At 37.9% G+C, this 21763-nt stretch overlaps 1 protein-coding gene across 1 annotated transcript; it reads left to right on the top strand.

Moving 5' to 3' along the window:
- Positions 1 to 20186: 20186 nt before the first annotated feature.
- On the top strand, positions 20187 to 21480 carry LOC129236479 (putative uncharacterized protein DDB_G0271606). Its single transcript, XM_054870909.1, has 3 exons — positions 20187 to 20359; positions 20476 to 21258; positions 21342 to 21480. Exons 1-3 carry the CDS (start codon positions 20187 to 20189, stop codon positions 21478 to 21480), a joined length of 1095 nt encoding a protein of 364 aa, XP_054726884.1.
- The last annotated feature ends 283 nt before the right edge of the window (positions 21481 to 21763 follow it).

Here is a 21763-nt window from a genome sequence, read left to right on the forward strand (position 1 = left end):
AAATTTTATTTAGAATGCTGATGGCAGAGGCTTGAATACCTCAGATGGTTAAATGCCTCTTTTTTCAAGGCCAAATGCACTTTTGGGTATATATAACAGTCGCAGCGTGCCAAAATCAGATTAATAAAATAATAATTTTCCTAATTTTTACTAAGAACTCTTTATGAGCCTGCACTACAGGCTGATTCAACCTAAAGATGCGGCCAAAATGCGAACAGTTTTCTGAAAAATTTTCAATGATATTTCTATGACTTTCTTTGGCGATTTCACCATTCTCTTCTTCTTTATTGGCGCGTTAACCGATTACGCGATTTTGGCCGAGTTAACAAAGCGTTTCTTTCTTGTGCTATCTGGTGCCAGTAGGACACACCAAGTGAAGCCAAGTCCTTCTCCACCTGATCTTTCCAACGCAGAAGAGGCCTTTCTCTTCCTCTGCTACCATCAGCTGGTACCGCATCGAATGCTTTAAAGCTGGAGCGTTTGTATCCATTCGGACGACATGATCCAGCCAACGTAGCCGCTAGATCTTTATTCGCTGCTCTATGTCTATGTCGTCGTAAAGCTCATACAGCTCATCGTTCCATCGCCTGCGATATTCGCCGTTGCCAACGTGCAATGTCCAAAAATCTTGCGCAGAATCATTCTCTCAAACACTCCAAGCGTCGCTTCATCAGATGTTGTCATCGTCCACACTTCTGCGCCATACCTTAGGGTATGATAAGAATCTTGTAGAGTGTTAGTTTTGTTCGTCGAGAGAGGACTTTACTACTCAATTGCCTACTTAGTCCAAAGTAGCACTTGTTGGCAAGAGAGCTTCCACTTTGGATTTTCAGGCTGACATTATTATCGGTATTAATGCTGGTTCCTAAATAAACGAAGTCTTTTACAACATCGAAATCATAACTGTCAATAGTGACATGGGTGCCGATACGCGATGCGTCGACTATTGGTTTGATGACAGCAGGTACTTCGTTTTGTTTTCGTTCATTACCAGACCCATTCGCTTTGCTTCTTTATCCAGTTTGGGAAAGGCAGAACTAACAGCGCAGTTGTTAAGGCCGATGATGTCCATATAATCGGCATATGCCAACAATTGTACGCTCTTATAAAAAAATTCAACATTGCGAGCGCATAACTGAGCCTTTCTTAAATTCTTTATGAGGTTTGCACTTCTATCGCATGGTATTTTGTGCCATAAATCGAGCCTTTTGTGCAGATAATTCACTTTTTGAACGACCCGGTCGTTCGCTCATGGTCGCTAAGGATTTCTCTATCCAATTGAAGACATTTATTGTTTTATTTTATTCAATTAGCTCTTTATTTGGGATTAACTTTCGGGGCGCATTATAAAACATTCTAACAAAGATGAGTACACAACTAAGGCAATATGAGTTCTATAGTAACATAAAGAATTTAAAAATTAAATTTGAATGTTTTCAATATTTTAGAATTTTCAGTTTATTCATAAATTCAAATATTTAGAAATCTATACTGATCCCTAAACCTATTTAGGGCACCTATAGCGACTGACCTATTTCAATCATATTTGCAATTTTTATTTAATACCACAAACTAATTAGGCATTCAAATTTTATGGAGTCTTTGCGGTACCTTTCATGAGGATAACTTAAGTACCGAGTTAAGATATTTCGTTTTCTCTGCTCAAATTAAAATATGTACATATTTCGAAATTTTTACCATAGGCCAAGGGAAAGGGAAGTGCCACTTTAAAATCATTTTTGCAAATTTTTAATTTTTTATAGATATTTTTTAGGAATTTTTTTTTAAGGAAATAAAATGCGATAGTTTTGATTTTATAGTATGTTATTATTGACATTAAATAGTATACAAAAACAATTTTTTTTACATATTTCTTTGTAGTAGTGTGGCACCAAAGTAAGCGTCTTTTTCAACATTTCCTCTGCTTTCTTGGAACTATCTGTATTACTAGAAAATATTTCTCCAGCATCATAGGATTTTTGCATCACTCCCAATGTTTCTGCAGCAGAAATTGTATTCCTTCAAACAAAATTTAATGCAATAGAACCAGTCATAGAAAAATTAGAAATTAATTGGTCTCAAAACAAAAACATACCATAACTTAGAAATTAATGGAGATTCCACGCTGACGTTAATGTCAGTATTACTAACCTTCAAACATAATTCTCCGAATTGATATGCCTACGAATTTTAAATGGAAATTTAATTAGAAATTTGATCACAGGTACATACTTATAAAGCTAAACTATTTTAAGCGGGCCACCTTTGATATTTCTCAATGATATATGGTTTATCTCCTATTGAAATATTCTTCACCATCTCAGCTATTATATTTTTTAGGTGATATGCACATCAATAATTTTATATGCGTTCGTATGTACCACATCTCGCTATTAAAGCACTGAAAACAGTTGGCAGTTGGCAGTCTTCAAGGATGTGTGCCATATAAAATGCTTACAGAAGTCATATATTTTCAGTTGGCGGCATAATTAGACCATCAATTGCGGAAAATTCATGGTTTTCATGAATGAATGAATGAACCAACACACAAGCCAAACAAGCGGCAATGAATGGATGAGTACAAGAGCCGTCAGCGCAATATAAGACCCAGTATATCCTTCCAAATAAATTCGAAGAGAAGTGGAAAAAATCACAAAACGAAGCATACACATACATACCCGCACGCGAAGATATTAAAAGGCTTAAAACCATTGAAAAAATTATTCACATAACTAGTGGGCCTGTCTGTGCCCTGGTTTTCAGCATCCAACAAAGTCCCGACAACTGCCTAATAGGAGCTATGGCGGACACTGGTGTGAATAAATGCACTACAAGCCTGAAGCGGACCGCCAAGCAGCCTTACACGCGCGTCATAAATATTCATGCTTCTTTGGTGCATGTACGTGATATACGATTATATGCGTATGTTTGTGTAAGCATATATTGTACATATGTATATATGTGTGGATGGGCATGAAATTGGGTATAAAAGGTATACTTTAAGGCGCAAAGTAACATTTGTATGTGTAGCATATAAAGGAAGATGAGCAGACAGTGGCTGGCACAGTCAGGCAAAATAGCGATGTACTGCACAGTCTAATATTAGAATTCTAATATATATATAGTGAATTGGAAAAATATGGTTGCGTTGAACCAGTAGACATTTTTTTACCAGTATAGGAATCAAAATTTATACGCCATTTTAATATTTCATCATTCATTTTGTTATTTCGCTCCACCAATCCATTCTTTGTTTTCAAGTCATTTGAAGTTGTAATAGCAGCGCATTTTTTTAAATGTAAAGAGTCGAATATCTGCTGTGATAAAATTCATTCTTTTGGAAGGTTCATAAAACAATGGTGAAGTTTAATTAAAATTTCATATTAATTTATTTTGCCTTTCTTTACTCAACCATTGACATATAAAGGCTTCACTAGAAATATTCTATGCCCGACACAACTTAATTTTCTTCATTTTATAGTAATGCTGTCCGGTTAAACTTCCTCTCAGCTTTCCCCAACAAATAATTTGACACAAAACCACTGCACCTGAATTGAGTCTAACTTATCTCTGAACACATTTCGACGGTCGAGTAGTACCTATATCGACTTCAAACTACTCAAGTGTCCAATTACTAAACTGGCATTGGTAATGTTTTTTCGTTGGTTTAAATTTATCCTGTAGACATGTAATCCTAGATTCGAAAGTCTTCTACAAAGCCAGTGAGTCCACCCCAAGTTCGAGAGTATTGACCTAAAAGGCTATACTCTCTGCTGTGTACACTCTACGCAATCTTGTTACTGAAAGCAAGTAGATTCCCACACTGACACCCAGTAAATAAGTATGACAACTTAAAATTTCGTTGCGAATATTTTTTTCAGTTGGCCAATGATGTATTGAAAGAAACGATAATTTTGAAGGTATAAGCCTATGAATGCTATAAATAGTTAGAAGCAGGCCATACCAAGGTGAATAATTTGTTTCATTGCGATCATTCATCTGTTTGAGTGGTTGACTGAAACATGAAAAAAAGTAAAAAAAAATGCTTGAAGACCGTTCTGTGGGTAAGAAGGCCATATCAATCGATACGGGCATGATAAGCATGATAAGAATTGACGCCCAGCTTGCACCGACAGTGCCAATTTCTTTGAAAAAAAAAAAAAATAATAAAACAAATTTCATTCGTTGAAAAAGTCCTCTTTTTGGGTTAAAATGTTGTCTCAGGCAGTTACCAGTTACCAAACATGGATCTATAAATACAATATATTGCAGCAAAGTAACAATCACCGGAATGGCACTGCTTAGATTATCCAAAATACGAAACAAAAAAAAAAAAAACCAAACGACGACCCAAAATCAGTATCTCTTTGACGTTTTTGTTATTACAGTGGTTTGGTCAATTCCGAATTTTTTCCATTAAACCGAACAGTTTTATTATTATCATTTGGTCATAATTCACAGTGATCTCTGAAGTGAAGTGCGTTTGACCGCAAGCGTCAAAAATTGGTGCTTCTGATGAATTAGCGTTCCTGCTCAGGCCAATGGATTTAGAGTACCACCACCAAAGCGTATGTGTGAGTCCTCGTCTTATGAAAGCTACAAATTTGCAGATAACGTGATCTGGAGTTTCTTCTCTGAATTCGCAAAAACGCCAGATGCTTGATTCCACCAATTCTAGTTTCGTGAAATGATAACGAATACTGCCATGTCCTGTGTAGTATCCAGGTAGAGTTCGTGAATCCTCTTTGTTCAAGCTTAGTAGCCTATTTGATGATCTTCTGAAAGTCATGATACATTTATTAGACTATCTCGGTGCTGGACTTTCCTTTCAGTGTTGTGTAAATTCCTCGCTCTGCCAGTCATAAAAATTCTTTATGCAGGCTTTGCTGAAATTCCAAAAGGGTGCTATCCCATGGAATTTTAAAGTGGCACTTAATTTCCCTACGTAGGCGGTCTCTTCGTTATCTTCATCATAACCTCATATCTTCGTATTCGGCCCAATAACTGTTCGAAATGTACATATATACATATTTCTCATTGAGGTTTGTCTAGAACTGAAGAATTGAGAACAAGTGAAACTCCTTGAAGACATTTACTTGCGAAATGTTTCCTACCTTCTCCAGAAAGTGACGCAATCTATTGAGCATTTTATTGGAATAGTAAAATGGTTGTCTGCGAGTCTATCGCAACTGAACTAGATAAAAGTAAGAGAGAGAATAGTCAGCCTTAAATCTGATGACTTAATCAGCAGACATTGGACAAGTTAGGAAGGAATTGGGTTAACGAAAAATGAAGAACGTCGGACATAACAAACAAAACATTTTTGAATTCGTTTAAGTCTGTTGATGTGATAGGCTTAGTAGGAGGTATCCAGATTAGGGTGTAGTAATGCAGCTTAGAACGCAGAAAAGAGATAGGGCAAAGTTTGAACTGAAACGGCGAATAAAAGCGAGCTTAAAGTATGCTTTTGTTATTGCGCAGTTTAAGTGGCTTTGAAATGAGAATCTTTTTATAGTTAAACAGCAATTCTAGATCTGTTATTTCTGTAGGATTAGCTAATTGAAACCAATTAATATGGTAGGAAGTGGTGATACGTGAGGTAGTTGGCATGCTGGTATGGACATTTTATTTAATTTTACTTGATTCTTACCGCGCCAAAGAACATCGTTGAAAGAGTTTGCGGTACATCATATTTTAGAGTAAATTTTTAAATCGTTACTCCAGAAAAGAAAGGTCGAAAACTGAAAGTAACTTAATATATCTCATAAGAAGCGGACCTAATATATCGGGTGTTTTTTTGGCTGCAAGAGAACTATTAATATCGATAACTATGGTTTGGCAGCTGAGAATGGCAAACTGTGTGGACATTTCTGTTCAGTAAGATTTGATAAATCATCAAAATCGTTTAGCTCCAGAACAACGGTTCCAAATTTTAGAAATTTACGTCGGAAAAAATAAATTTCTTCGCGAAGTTCCTAGAACACTAACGGCATCATCGGTCTTTATTTCTTTCGAAATGTGGAAGCAGCTGCCGTTGAATTTTCGTTTCAAAAAAATACTCAGTTAAACTTCGAGGCCGCGCAACTTGCCATACAGCGCGCTTAACAATCGATTTATTGCAATATTCAAGCCACCATTGACGCTATACAACCAGATTTATTGGAGAAAGTAGTTAAATTTTTTTGTCATATTAAAAAAAAACCGATGAAATTATCTATCTGATTATATAATAATAGAAAAAAAACTCTTAAAAACACACCACATACTTCTGTGTGGGACAACAGAAATCTCGGTAAAAGAATGTAAAGATAGATCGGAGTGACAGACCTGATTTCATCCACTCGAAAAAATTGAGGCAAAGGCCATAAAGTTTCGAAAGTAAGATAGAGGAAATTAAGAAATGAGAGGTGGGGAGGGGAGGTCATTGGGAGACTTGAACCCAAACAACTGATATCACAATTCACCTCGGACCTAAGTGGGCCGGTCTACAAACGCATGGAGAGTGACAACTACTGAAACCTTGCCTAAGAGTGAGAGAGTGAGATGAAATGACTAACTTTATTAAAGGTTTTCGAAAAATCAGTGTACATTCTATCGACTTGATTATGTTTGTGAGAAGCAGATGTGCAGTATTCAGACTGTGGATCTACTAGCCATGAAATTGTACTGATTCGCAGATATAAAGCGGTTAATTGAAAAAATTAATTTGTTGTTTGAAAATGTATTTTAATATTATTTTTCAGGTGAAATATAAATTACCCGGGAATTCTGGTCAAAAAGTAGGGGTAACTTGTCAAGTGCATGGCAATGATGCCACAGCTTCATTCAGTTGGAAAAAATGCATATTAAATAGCTTTTTCATATTTTTTTTATTTTTTATTTTTTTACTTTCCAATAAAATACATCACTGACAGAAAGTAGTTTAAGTGCTCGTCTAAAAAATACGAAATATTGCCATTTTAAATGTGTTCAAATGCAATACGCACCACTCCTCCGGAGCTATTTTAGTTGTTGTTGTTAGTTTGCATCGCTATTGCCACACTTTGTTGCGCCCTAATAATTCTCGCAGTCAAATTAAGCTCTTTATTACTTCCTTTTGCCACATAAATTAGCTACCAAAACAAACTTAGAGTACTCTGTTGCAGCCTCCTTTATATCAACCTAAAATTCATTTACGCCTTAACGCTCGCCCATGCATGTTCGTATGTGCTGCATCCATACATTTGGTATGTGAATATGCAACGAGACTTATAGAAAGTTCTTCCTGTTGTTGGTATTCGGTTGGCTGTTGGCAGTAGCACATCTGGTGCAATTGCTTACATGCCTGTGTGTGCGCAGAATGAAGTGAACTCGCATATTTTATTTATAAAATAAATTACACGCTAAGCGAGACAACCCGCTCGCCTGCCTTCATTGCATTGCAAGGAGTAAAATGGCAAAAGTACTGGCAACATATTCGTAAGCAAGAGCAAAAGCAAAAGCAATGGGAGAATCGGCTGCATGGGCTGGATCAACGCTGACTGTAACCAACTATCTTGACAGCTTCCGAAAGTTTACAAAACATATGCGTGTGCATATGTATGTGCATATTTGTGTATGTAAGTGAATAGAATGACGAAATAGGCGTTAATATAACGCGCTTTCGCATGTCGGCCGCCAAAAATTGGTAATAAAGTTGAACTCTTTCATCCGGCGAATGTCCTTCCAGCGCATACTCACATTTTACGATTATATGTGTAAGTACATATGTATGTATGTATTTCCGCCAATGAGCATGAAATTAAAGGGTGCTGGGTTTTGCACTTGATTAAGTAAAATTTACTTTAATTAGAGATGAAGATAGATTAGACTTTAAAAACGCTGAATTGACTTTGAAATCATTCCTATTCAATTTAATCATTATAGTGGCTAACAAACTCCAGGTGACGCAATCATATTTGACAAAATTGGATGATTAATTTAGCGCCAAAAAATTAGACCCAAAGGGTTTATCTATGTCATACGTTTATCCTTTTCCAAAAATTCAATCCCATGTGTTGAAGTACATATTGTCAAAAAAATATCGGGAATTGTTGATTTAAAAAGCGCGCGTTACACATAAATTCTTTTTTTGCTGGAATGTTGGTACAACTGTCCTTTATATTTAGTATAGCAGAGTTTTAGCGTAATCTGTCAATTAGCTTGTTTTTGGCTTTTAATTATATCAGTCAACCGCAGGACTGCTTTGCGATTTTCACTATGGATAAAAATATCGAACAAAGAATTTGTCTTAAATTTTGTGTTTTGAACGGATTTCGTGTCCCAAATCGTTGAAAATGTTGCAGAAAGCCTGTGGCAAGTGTGCTCTGTCAAAAACACGGATCTACGAGTGGTATAAGACTTTTGCAGAGGGCCGAGAAGTAGTGGACGATTTGCCCCAATATGGTCGCCCATCAACGTCTTTAACGGATGAAAACGTCGACAAAGTCAAAGAAATGGTGCTGGAAACGATCATTTAAGAGTGCAGGAGGTAGCTCGTGAACTCTCACGAATTAATTCGCAACATTTCACAACATCAATTGGGCATTAGACGCGTGGATGCTCGACTCGTTCCAAGAGCGTTGAATTTCTTTCAAAAAATTCATCGGAAGAAGGTGGCTGAAGACATGCTTGAACAAGTGAATTCGGAGCCAACGTTTATCTAGTGCATCATAACAGGTGATGAGACGTGGTTATATGAATTTAAAATGCAAACCAGTCAACAGGCGACTTAATGGCGCTATCCACATGAGCCGAAACCCAAAAAACCACGCCAAAGTCGGTCAAAAGTGAAAGTCATTCTACTCGTTTTCTGTGATTGTCATGATGTTGTGCACTTGAAATTCATTCCAAATGGTTTCACGGTAAATAAAGAATATTATTTCGAAGTTCTACGACGTTTGAGAGAGAATGTGCTTAGGAAACGGCCCAATTTGTGGAAAGAAAACTCATGGATAACGCACCATCTCACAAAGCTCATATTGTGAACACTTTTTTGACCAAAAACTCAACAAATATAATCGAACGACCACCGTATTCACTGATTTTAGCCCTCCGTGGCTTTTTCCTGTTCCCAAACCTTAAATTGCTACTCCACGGACGCCGCTTTGAGTCGATAGATGTCATTAAGGAGAATTCCCTGAAGGAGCTGTAGATCTCTTCAAATGCGTTTAAGAGGTCCCGGTGGTCTAGAGCTTGAACATTTAAGGTATTTTCGGGATTTTTTTTTACAATAAAAGAAATGAAAAACGATATTTAAACTCTTTAGGCTTTTTATTTAACTTCTTTTACATCCAAAAATGAAAAAAAAAAATGAAGTTGACCGTCCCAAAAATAGGACCTGAGCGGTGTTGACAATTTTGGCTCTTCTATTTATCTGAAACACAAAAACCAGAAATATTATTAATCAGTATGACTGACTATAGCTATGTCCCGCGACTAAAATAAAAAAAATCGGGGTTTTTTACTTTTTTAATAAAAAAAACACGAAGTAATTGAAATAATAATATGATTCTTGTACGAGCGATAGCCATTAATGTTGTGAACAAAATATTTGAATTTCAGACGATTCGGTTGAATAGTGTTTTTTTTTTCTGACAACACCATGCCGAAAAAAGTAGTTTTGAGATAATTGAGTTTAAAGTTTTGACCATTTAAATGCGAATCTGACTCTACCTGCTAAAACGGCTGTAGAATAGAAAATACTGGGAGATTGACAGTATATTCTTAAAAGCCTATACTTTGGGAATATCAAAAAAACAAAATCGATTTTTCGAAAATTCTAGACCACCGCGACCCCTTAAAAGGTGCTTTGCTGACTGGACTAATCGGTGGCATATGTGTATTACTACGAATGGATCCTGTTTTGAAGGCAACGAAATAAATTTTGGTAATTAAACAATTATTTTGCGTTTTATTGAACGATTCCCGATACTTTTTTGACAGAATGTATTTAACGAAGTGGCACTTTCACTGCTTGTAAGATGGCAATACGTTCGAAGCGAAAATTCTGGCAACAATGGCAAACTGGTGCTAAATTCGGTCCGGACCGAACTTTATATAACCGCGGATATTTTAGTGAGATTTATACGAAGAGCGATTGCTTAAATGAACTGTCATATGGGAGCACGGGACGTTCAAGTAGGTGTATAAGTAAGTTAGATTTGTGATTTTTAAGAAGGTTTGTAATATCACTCGTTTATTCGAAGAACCTTACAACTCAAAATTGTTTGAAAAACGGCTTGCAAGTAGACAGTTTCGTTTAATGTTACAGTGGAACGTGCATTTTCAAGCGTGCAAAAATCGTGGACTGAAGTAGAAAAGTCACAATTAAAAAGACAAATATTTCACTAACAAATTATGTCAACGCTGAAGACTGTGACGACGAAGTCTTCGAATATGGAAATATATATTAATATGTATAAGAAAATCGGGTTGGTGCCTGATTACTTGTCTGGGTTCGAAATCCTCTGTGTGTACGAAACACCCAATTGCCAGAAAACGACTTTTCTAACAACTGTCGCACCGCGGCACACAAAGGCAAATCGAGTGTAGATATTTCTACAATTAATGGAAAAGAAGTTTGTCCAAAGAACCAACAAACGATGACGCGCGTGGAGAGGAAACTCTCACAAATGCTGCCTTACCGGCATAGCAGTATTCACGACTTGTAGCCTCACAGCTACACCTACGTACTAAACAACTCTCCAGTATCTACCACTCTCCCAGCGCAACTGTCAAAAAGGCTTTACATCACAGGGCTGGCTAGCTCAAAGAATGTAAGTTATTGTTGACGTCTACGAAACTCCGCGCGTCTTAGATCGTTATGAATGGGTGTTACATGCATGCAGATTCTCTTCCAGTTATTAGCTGATTTCAGCAAAAAATCCACGATAGGTATTTTCCGCTTAAAATGTTGATGGTTTTGGGAGCATAGCTTCGGGATTGGTGCAAGATGTGCAGATTGGGCAATTTGGTGAGCTGCCATGACCAAATTTATGGAGGTTTTTTCTAAATACCGCATGCCCTGAAAGGCATTAGGTTAGATGGTAGTAGGTGCGTTTTAAAGTTTAAAGGGCTATCAATCATAACCTAAGTATTTAATAGCCTATTTTGAATTGATAGTTATAGTTCCAACATTTACCTTCATAAATTCTACTAACTTCATGCTACTTATTAGAACCACATAAGTTTTGTGCTTTGCCAATTCCAGGTTCATGAACGTTGACCAAGCCTTGATCCTTCCTACTGATTCGCTGGCGATCCTCTCAATATCTTGGATGTGTTTTGCCACTATAATCGCTGCGATATCATCCGCGAGTCCAATGACTTTGGTTCTAGGAGGCATATCCAGTCCGAAAAATAGCTCCCATTTATTTTAATAATGTAACTGAGGGCCTCTACTTTTAGGAGAGGAACCATACCTCTAAAACGAATTCTGATGCCCCCCAATTTGGGTCGAACTTTTGGGTAGGGGCAAATTTAGAAAAATCCCACTTTGACCCATTTAGAGTGCTCCAATCGAGTACAAATGTATGACCGACCCCCAATAACTTTGGACGGCCGATCCACCCATGCCAGTGGCATACCCCCTGGAACTCCCCTGGGGGCTTCCTCATACAACCATTTCAAAATATCACCATTTTTGGCCTTTACATGAAAAAATCAGCTAAATGGTTATGTTTTTTCTTTATTTTTATTTATTTATAATAATATTTATTATGTATTTATAATAATATTTATTATGTTTTTATAATAATAATATCTATTTTTTCTCTTAAAAAATTAATTTAGTCAGAACATATGTAAATGAAAAAATTAATTTAACTGAGTTATAGAAAAGAAACTAAAAAGTTCGACCCAAATTGGGGGACATCAGAATTCGTTTTAGAGGTATGGTTCCTTCGGCAAAGTTTCTTATTTTGATCCCTAGAATATGATTTTCACAGAGCAGTGGGCGATTTTTTGCCTCCCCACAAAAGAAACTAAAAAGTTCGACCCAAATTGGGGGACATCAGAATTCGTTTTAGAGGTATGGTTCCTTCGGCAAAGTTTCTTATTTTGATCCCTAGAATATGATTTTCACAGAGCAATGATCGATTTTTTTGCCTCTTCACAAATCGACCCGGCCTAATGTATAGTATACATATTTTCATATAATATTAGAGAATTCGATATCCCTTTGCGCATTGTTTTCCCAAAGAGGGGTTTTCTTTTTTCCTATCAGATAAGATCGGATGCCTGGTAATGACGTTCGTCCAATGAATAAGCGCTGTACTGTTACTGTTCTTTGTCACTCCCCTAAATATGCTACTCGTAGCTTAACAGTGAACAGTTTTCGTTCGCTGGTTTTGTTAATGCGTCCGATCGCAAAACTTTTCTGCACTCTGTATTTGCACCTCTACATATGCATACACGAGTATGTTTATGTCGATGTGAAAAATTAGTGAATGAAATCATGCTGCTTCCTGGCCTCAGCGGTATGGCTAAGAAACCTTTGGCAACCACAGAATGTGACTGCAGGCGACCGGCTACTTGCAGTCGCACCACTCGAACTTTCGCACTGTGGTCCACCGAAAATTGGTATCGCTGCTGGATTTACAACGGTTGAAAAGTTGCCGAGAATAAGAGCTAGAGACTGCGTGTTGAAATGCTTTTGCATTTCTCCATACGTGCATATGCATGTATGAGTATGTGTGCATATGTATTTTCATTCTTTTGGCTTTTGTCGTTCGTATAAGTAAAAGTCCATGTAAAAATGGCACTGCAGAGCCAAGGAGGACGACCGAGGACAACATCATAGCAGTGAGTAAAATTTATATGTACATATTTTTAAACCAGGACATTTATACAATAATACATATGTATTTATGTATGCACGTACGTATATACCTATGTATGCATATGTATGTATGTGTGCTGAGTTGTTTGCATTCAACTTATTTCTCACTACACTTTCAACAATTTTTATGCATGACGCGTACAATTATGTGATGCATATAATTTTCTGGAACAATTCCATCAACGTGAATTATGCTTAACATACGAATTCGTGCTTTTTTGTCTGTTTTTTAAGACTGCTTGAAAAGCTCAGAAAATAAATAAATAACAAAAAAAGGAGAAACGTAATTGAAAGAGCGGTAAGAAAAATTAAATATTTATACATACATACCTCTATATGCATATGCATACCCTTATGTGCATATGTAGAATAATAAAAAAATGATAAAAATGTAACATCGCATTGAAGTTACAGCAAAGGATGCTTTCCAAAGGAAAGTTGTGGTGTGAGTAGCTTTAGCTGTGCATAGTCGTGCGGCGAATGTTGCTTTAGCGATTTTCGCTAGAGAGGGGTTGCACAAAAGCGTGACAGTAGCAAGGGCTTACTTTAAAGTTAAACCGATTGGTATGATCTTAATGTGGACTACTATATTTTACATAGTACTTCGTTTTTGTTTAATTTTTCAGATTGCCAGGCGAATTGGGTTGGGATGTTGAAGTAGCGAATTTGAGGTTAATGGATTTAATTAATAATAATTAAATTAATTAAAAATTGGTACGAGAGCATATTTTCCTATTAAAGAGAGATTATCAGAGACATCGGATTTTTATCCCGACTTCATTCTTTCCTGACTTCAGTGGTGCCCGAATCCAGTTCTTCAGAACACTGAGTCAGTGGCCACTCTCGAAGTTAAGGATTCGCCGTGGCAATTGTTGTTGCTGCTTCCAACTTCGTTTCAACTTACTAATATCTAGTTCAGTGGCAGCCACAGCCCAAAGTCATTTCACCTGACAGCCCAATGAATGGTGAAATGGTAATTTAAACATTTAAAAAATTTTTTTCAAATAAATTTTTTGACGTAATATTTAGGAACAAACATTTTGTATAATAAATGGTGCAACTAGTAATATTTGGTATATAATATTATTATATATTATATTATTAGTTATTATTTATTATAATTATAAATTATATTATTTTGCCTCACCTTATTCTATTTCGGGTCGACTCTCCTTTTGCGATATATCCAGGCCCTGAGTTGTCTCTTCACTCACGCTTCTGCATCGTATGCCGTTTTTTTAAGTGTTTTTCTATGTTTTTGGTGGTCTGAATGATCCTCCTTTTAACCCCAACTTCCTACTTCGACATGGCCGTACCAGTGAAGGCAAGTTTCTTAAAGTTTTGCGCTAATTGGAGCGACTTTGCTGCTGCCAAGAATAAAGACAATTGGCCCACCTCAGCATCCGCATTTTTGTCACGAGCAGTTTTTTTTCTAATTTGCGAGGTGTAGCCCAGCACTCGAAATGTAATTGTTGTTCTGATCATGCATTTTGAGATTTTGCTTTTTAGCTTTTGTGGTATTTTCTTGTCGCACAGGACACCAGAAGATGCTCTTTGCTGAGCTTGGCCATCATCATTGAATTCGGTGTGTAATTTCGCGCTCGAACGGAGCTCTATTACTCGGGTCACTGGTTCAGCCTTTTTTCTTTCCGAAGGTGCAATGTCTGGGCAAGATTTTCCAATTCAGTCCCTCTAAATATTTCTGGATCGATTGTGTAACCTGCCGTGGTGTATGCAGACAAATCAGTTTTTCATGCCTACCGTCCTATTCCGGCTGCTTTTCTTTGAGAGCTCGACTAAAACGCATTAGCTGCAGTCGGTAACGATTGCCAGTGATGGTTTCACATGGTTCAAGGAGCTCATAATAGATGACACCCTTGTGAACCGACCAAATGCATAACATAACCTTTGAAGTATGAATATTTTTATCGATGTCGATGTACTTGGTTCACCTGGCAGGCTCCAACATTTTTGACGCTTAGGGTTATCAAAATATTATATATCAATTTTTCATCGCCAGTGACGATGCGATGCAGAGCACCTTTTCTTTTCTGCCATTCAAGAAGCATCTCACATTCCCATCGCATGCACACGTTTGCCGACGGTTGACCTATCAACGTCTAACTCTTCAGACATATCATCACGGGTTCGACATGCGTCTTTATCCAATAGTTGTTGTAGTTGAGTATCTTCGACTTTTTTCGGTGCCCCTCGCGATCTTTATGACTCACGTCGAAATTGCCACATTGGAAGCGTCGAAGCCACAAGTTGTATTTGATGGGCTGTGATTACCGTAAATCCAACGTAGAATCTCTCTTGCCAACAAGTGCTACTTTGGACTAAGTAGGCAATTGAGCAGTAAAGTCCTCTCTCGATGAACAAAACTAACACTCTACAAGACTCTCATCATGTTCGTTCTAACGCATGACGCAGAAGCGTGGACGATGACAACATCCGATGAAGCGACGCTTGGAGTGTTTGAGAGAAAGATTCTGTGCAAGATTTTTGGACCTTTGCACGTTGGCAACGACGAATATCGCAGACGATGGAACGATGAGCTGTATGAGCTTTACGACGACATAGACATAGCGCAGTGAATAAAGATCCAGCGGCTACTTTGGCTGGGTCATGTCGTCCGAATGGATACAAAAGCCCCGCTCTCAAAGTATTCGGTGCGGTACCAGCTGGTGGTAGCAGAGGAAGAGGAAGGTCTCCTTTGTGTTGGAAAGATCAGGTGGAGAAGGACTTGGCTTCACTTGTTGTGTCCAATTGGCGCCGGTTAGCATGAGAAAGAAACGACTGGCGCGCTTTGTTAAACTCGGCCAAAATCGCGTAAGCGGTTATCGCGCCAATTAAGAAGAAGAAGAGATTACCGTAAACATTGATCAACATACTACAAGTTTCAACTGCACTTTTCTTTAAAAGGTAATAATGAAGCATGACTTGCCGCAAATGCTGTTTTTTCGGGACGAACGTAGACATTTTTGACGTCAGATAAAAAAGGATCTTTACGCTTTAAACGAATGTCAACTACTGCTATCGAGACCTCACATATACACCTTTAAATCATCAGTATATTACTAGAGTGAACACAAAAGTAGTATCAGCAGCGACACCTCTTTTATGAGGGCGGAAACTTATTCCCATATCCTTGCTCTCTCCGCTCAGTAGCATAGACCCTCGACAAGACTCTTCTATCGTACATGGTTCTGGGTTGGCTGGGTCTAAGTGACCATTGGCCGACCGCGACTTCTACTCCGTTTAGGGCTCCAGTTCAGTGCCATTATCGTGATGCTATCTGGTGGTTTCCTAAGCGTGTGACCTATTCACCGCCACCTTCTGTGCTTGGCTTGCTTTAGGATGTGTTCGATCATAATATTCGACAGATACCATGTTTTGCTTGCGTACAACAATACTGGCTTCAACAGGTTTTGATGAGTCTGCAGTTGACATCTTCATCTGCTCCGCGGTCTGTCGTGATAGCGCAGCCGTGGTAGCAGAAGCTTTCGACGAATTCCACCGAGCAATTATTATACGTCTTGTTTTATTGTGGTTGACTCTCATAGCCTTTGTCTTGGCGTTCTTGCGATAGTGCGTGCCAGCGTGACTTGTTTTATTTAATAGCGATATATAAATATTTATATTTAATTGACTTGATATACTTTCGGGTGCCTGCCATAAACAACCGTATATTTTCTCAAAACCCTACATTTTCTGAATCGTTGAATCTATACCTGTGCAATTGAACACCTTCAGCGCATACTCGTAGTGACCTTATAAGGCCAACAAAACTTTATCAGTAATAATTTTGGATTTTTCAGCTGGGTTATTACATTTATTTGCATAAAATGTATCGAACATTTATGTAAAGGGTGCTTAAGTTTCAAGGGCCGGTGTTGATTTTGAATAAAATACATTTTTTTTTAATTATTGTCATTTCTCTTTATTATGATAATATTGGTATAGCTGAATTACGGCCTCGGCGGCACACCTCCATCCGATGGTACGAATTTTCGACGACGCTGAGGCATAATTGAGGTTCTATGCCGTTAGTGTGCCGAATTATTTCATCCTTTAGCTGTTGAATTGTTGCTGGCTTATCGACGTACACCTTTTTCTATCAAATATCCCCAAAGAAAGAAGTCCAACGGTGTCAAATCACATGATCTTGGCGGCCAATTGACATCGCCGCGACGTGAGATTATTCGGCCATCAAATTTTTCGCGCAAAAGAGCCATTGTTTCGTTAGCTGTGTGACAAGTGGCACCGTCCTGTTGAAACCACATATTGGCCACATCCTTATCTTCCAATTCGGGCCATAAAAAGTTCGTTATCATCTCACGATAGCGAACACTGTTCACTGTAACTGCCTGGTCAGCCTCATTTTGGAAAAAATACGGCCCAATGATGCCGACGGCGCATAAACCGCTCCAAACAGTCACTCTTTGTGGGTGAATTGGTTTTTCGGCAATCACTCTTCGATTATCATTCGCCCAAATGCGGCAATTCTGCTTATTGACGAATCCACTGAGGTGAAAATGTGCCTCATCACTCAAGATGATTTTCTTCGAAAATTGGTCATTCACTGTTGCCATTTCCTGCCACCATTCTGACCACTGACGACGCTTGAAATGGTCAAGAGACTTTAGTTCTTGAGTCAATTGCATCTTGTAAGCATGTAAATGCAAGTTTTTATGCATAATGTTCATCAACGACGAGCGTGAGAGGTGCAATTGTTGGGCAAGACGACGAGTTGAGGTGGACGGCTCTTCAACCACACTATCGCGAACAGCAGCAATATTTTCTGCAGTACGAGCTGTGCGAGCATGCACTGGTGTTTTCACATCTCCTACAGACCCGGTTTGCTCAAACTTTTGCACAATTTTTCTGATTGTACTCACATTTGGACGATTAAATTGACCGAAAAAATGCGCGATATGCATTTTGATTTGAACGCCCGTTTTCATAATAAGCCTGAATAACTTTAACGCGTTGCTTGATTGTGTATCTTTCCATGGTTCAAATTGAGTTAGTCTAAAATTGAAAAATGTCAAATGAAATCCAGAAAAGAATTTGACGTTTAGGTGTGGTTCACATTCAACATCCGCCCTTGAAATTTAACCACCCTTTATTGTTCTTTGAATTTAGCATTTTATTTCATTTTTTCTTTCAAAATATACAAGCAGTCTTAAAATAAAGTGTATTGAAAAGTTTTGACTATTTATTTTGCAATTTCAGTTATTTTTTTATAAAAATATTATTTATACTGCCATAAAAAGCAAAGTTTCAAACTATGTATAAAAGCTGTAAGAATACGGCAGATTTTAATCAAAATTTCAAATTTTTTCCTCAGGATTTAAAAAAAAAAAATTGTGCATTCAGTTTTATAGATCACTAAATTTTGGTACAGTAAATGAGAGTTTCGATCACACAAATTTTTGATATTTTTTTCGGATCCGTTCTTATGCATTTTCGCCTTTTCCATTTAACGGCCACTCCACATTTTTTTATATGGAAGAAAACATCCGTCAGCAGAAAAAATTGTCAAAAATCAATGGGATCTTTGAACCACTTGAAACTTGCTAGTCTCCACCTTAGGTTAGGTTAGGTTGAAGCGGTGGTCTACTGTCGGACACACCCAGGCTCATGGCTCATTGTGATGCCGCGTGGGGAACTTGTCCTTATCCCTCCTAAAACCAGTGTGTACTTTTCAAAAATTTTGTAAGATCCTTAATTCCGACAGAGCCGAGATCTTCCTTTTCATTAAAGGATTGTCTACTCAAAATGGCGACTCCACGTCCCCTTAATAACTAAAATCAGTGTATTAAGACTGTGCTTATCTCTTTTTAGTAGAAGTTCCGCGCGTTTAGCATTGAGAGTCGGCCACAGCGATTTTCCAAGTGGCATCATTACGCCATCTTTCCCAAGGCTCCGCTCCTATCACTCATTTACCAAAGCAATACACAAGAATATCGCAAATAAATAAACAAATATAATTCAGGAAATAAAATTGCTCACGAATTGGCCAAATGTGGATCAGCAATTACCCTACAGGGACTAGAGTCAATAATCGAAATCAGTTATACAGGAATCTTGATGAATCCGGCCTAGAACGGAGCAGAACTGTAAAGTGTTTTGTGACAAGTGCGAACAGAAAACTGTCGTATTTTTTCTAAAACTAGGGAAAAAGACGTTCGGTTGATGGCCGGTATTATTACGGGACACAACATATGAGGTGAGCATGTGACCACCATTGGAACCGAGAAATACCCGATTTGCCTGTCTTGCTTAGAGGAGGCGGATAGCACTGAGCATTTTCTATGTGAGCGTCCTGCCTTTCCTAGAGCAAGGCTACGAATTTTGGGTTCCGATGTTCATTCTCTCAGACAGATTAGCCAAAGTATTTGGAAAATTCTCACAGGACTAGCTGTCTCTGTTTCTATTCAATCCAATCTCTTTCTTTCTGTTACTTCTCTCTTTTCCTCCTTGACTATCTGCCCTTTTACTTTCCAGAGAATTCAATCAAGTGGGCTGCTTTGCCTGAGTATTTTAGGAGTTACCAATTTCTTGGTGCTTCTTGGCTCGTAGGTTTGCCGTAGCAGGCGGAGTGATGAAAGCAAACAAAAAAAAACACTTTTATTTTGTGTTGCTGTTTGTTCACAGTGGGCACCGATCACTGTACCTAACGACTGACTCGGCCACGCACACTGCCACTCGACTGCCACAATTGATTTTGATTAGCATTTAGTAAAACTATTGTGACTCATGCTTCAAAAACAATTTTTTTTGCTTTAAAGTTTTTATATGCTATTAAATAGTCTTAGATGTATCGGCATGACAGATCTTGCGGAACAGAAGCCATGTCGCTTCTCATAAAATAACTACCGGAATGACAAGCGAAAAATAAAAAATAAAGAAATTAAAAAAGAAAACAAAAAACTAACGTCGTTGACAATAGACCATTATGCGCGTAATTGAGCATTATCAACACATTGAAAAGCGCTAATACCGGCAGCCGTACGTAGCGCCTGTATGCAAGGTGTGCGTTCCTGCGCAATTAGAGGCGTAACTCTTGGCTGGCTCAATACGCGAGTTTTGCTTGCAAATAGAAGTCTATCAGGTTTTAGTTAAAAGTGAACCGCGGACGGTTATAGGTGATTTTAAGAAGATTATTGCTTCAATTTATAATTAGACACATAAATATTTGTAAGAGTGCCACCTCTCAAGAAAATTTTCAATTTGATTACTAATTTTTACAAAACGAATATTTTTTTAAAAAACGCTGTTTTACTCTAATACAAGTATTTATTAAATATTTTTGGAAAATATGTGCACATTCGTGAAATTTATTAGCAATTTATTGCTGTTATCTTTATTCTGCTGCTCTTTGACGAGCGTAAATGCGGCTAATGTGATTAATTATCGTCAGCAGCAACACGTCAGCTATACTGCGCGTCCAGTAAACGTTTTGCCATCACAACAACAGCCGCAGCTGCAAAGGTAGCGATAGCGATAATTAATTGTAACAAAGTTTTGGTTTATTTCTGAGTTTTTCTAGTACTCTTTCAAATGTTATTAATTTCTCTAAATTGCTGTACGCTCCTTATCGGCGCTAGGTACGAGCAGCATTCTCAACAAACGCAAATAGCAACCAAGGAGGAGTCTATCTTCCGGCCCATGGTGAGATTTCTTACGGCAAAGCCGACACTGCAACAATCACAAGTAATCGGCAATCGTTTACTAGCGACCGACTTAGCTAGCAAAGGAAATCAACAGTTAGACTTATTTATTTCACAGCAACAACAACAGGCAATAGCACCACCAGCAAGAGTGTCTCAGCATTTTCAACATGGAACAATAAAATTCCAGTCACAACAACAATTTCTAACCAAATTCAACCAACATCAAAATTTAAACTGGCAATTTCAACAGTTAAAGTCATTGCCATCACCATCAACAACATCGAAACAATTACCGAATAACCAACAGTTTGTGCAGTACAACAGTTATGTGCAGCACAAGTATCAGCAGCAACAACAGCAGGCATTCAATTTGACCCGTTTTGTGCGGGTAAACCAAAAATCACAACAGCAGCAGCAGCAGCAGCAGCAGCAGCAACGGCAACGGCAGCAACATCAAGTGCAGCAACCGCAGCAGTCACTGCAATCACAACAGCAACGCATACAGTTTTATCGACCCCAAGCGACAAAAACAACGCAGCAATATTCGCAGCCGCTGAAAATTTATGCACAGCCTTCTAATTCATATCAGCAGCCTCACGCACAACAAGAACAACAACAGCAACAGCTAATACATAAACAGAACAATTTTAGTGTTGTTGCAAGCCGCTTCAATAGTTCAGATGTTGTTATCAGCCCATTGCTGCCCTCGTACTCGGAGTAAGTGGCTCTTAGAAATTTATCCAATCTGATCCAACAATGCCATCAACTTTTTATTATTTGTTTAATTTTTCCATTTACAGTGAGGAAGATGCATTAACGCCATTCAATTTCACTCAGCCATGCCAAGATTGTTGCGTTGAGCGTCAGAATCCATGTCAGCGGTGCTGTGATACTCGACCATTTTTAAGTGCGGCTGTTTTGAAGTCATCAACGGGTTAAAAAAAACAATATTTTTGTATGTAAAGCGTACATTTGTAGATATATTCAGTGTAATTTTAGTGGTGCTATGAAATAAACTTAAGAAAAACAAAATATTATTGCATACATTTAGGCGCATCGATAATTTTAGAAAAGCAAAACACAAAGCTTAATACGTCCCCTTAGTATTAAAATAGCCTATAAATTTTTTGATGTTTTGAGAAAATGAATTTCAAACTTTTTGTCGAAAGTAGCTCTCACTCAAATCTCGGTATGTCTGTAAATATTTATTATTTTTTGACTG

The sequence above is a fragment of the Anastrepha obliqua genome, chromosome 1, assembly GCF_027943255.1.
Source record: "Anastrepha obliqua isolate idAnaObli1 chromosome 1, idAnaObli1_1.0, whole genome shotgun sequence".
Lineage (NCBI taxonomy): Eukaryota > Metazoa > Arthropoda > Insecta > Diptera > Tephritidae > Anastrepha > Anastrepha obliqua.

Excerpts from the sequence above, each read along its gene's own strand:
- LOC129236479 (XM_054870909.1), top strand. The coding sequence starts at position 20,187 with ATGTGCACATTCGTGAAATTTATTAGCAATTTATTGCTGTTATCTTTA. Across the intron at positions 20,360-20,475 it reads CAACAGCCGCAGCTGCAAAG|GTACGAGCAGCATTCTCAAC; the intron begins GTAGCGATAGCG and ends TATCGGCGCTAG. Across the intron at positions 21,259-21,341 it reads TTGCTGCCCTCGTACTCGGA|TGAGGAAGATGCATTAACGC; the intron begins GTAAGTGGCTCT and ends TTCCATTTACAG.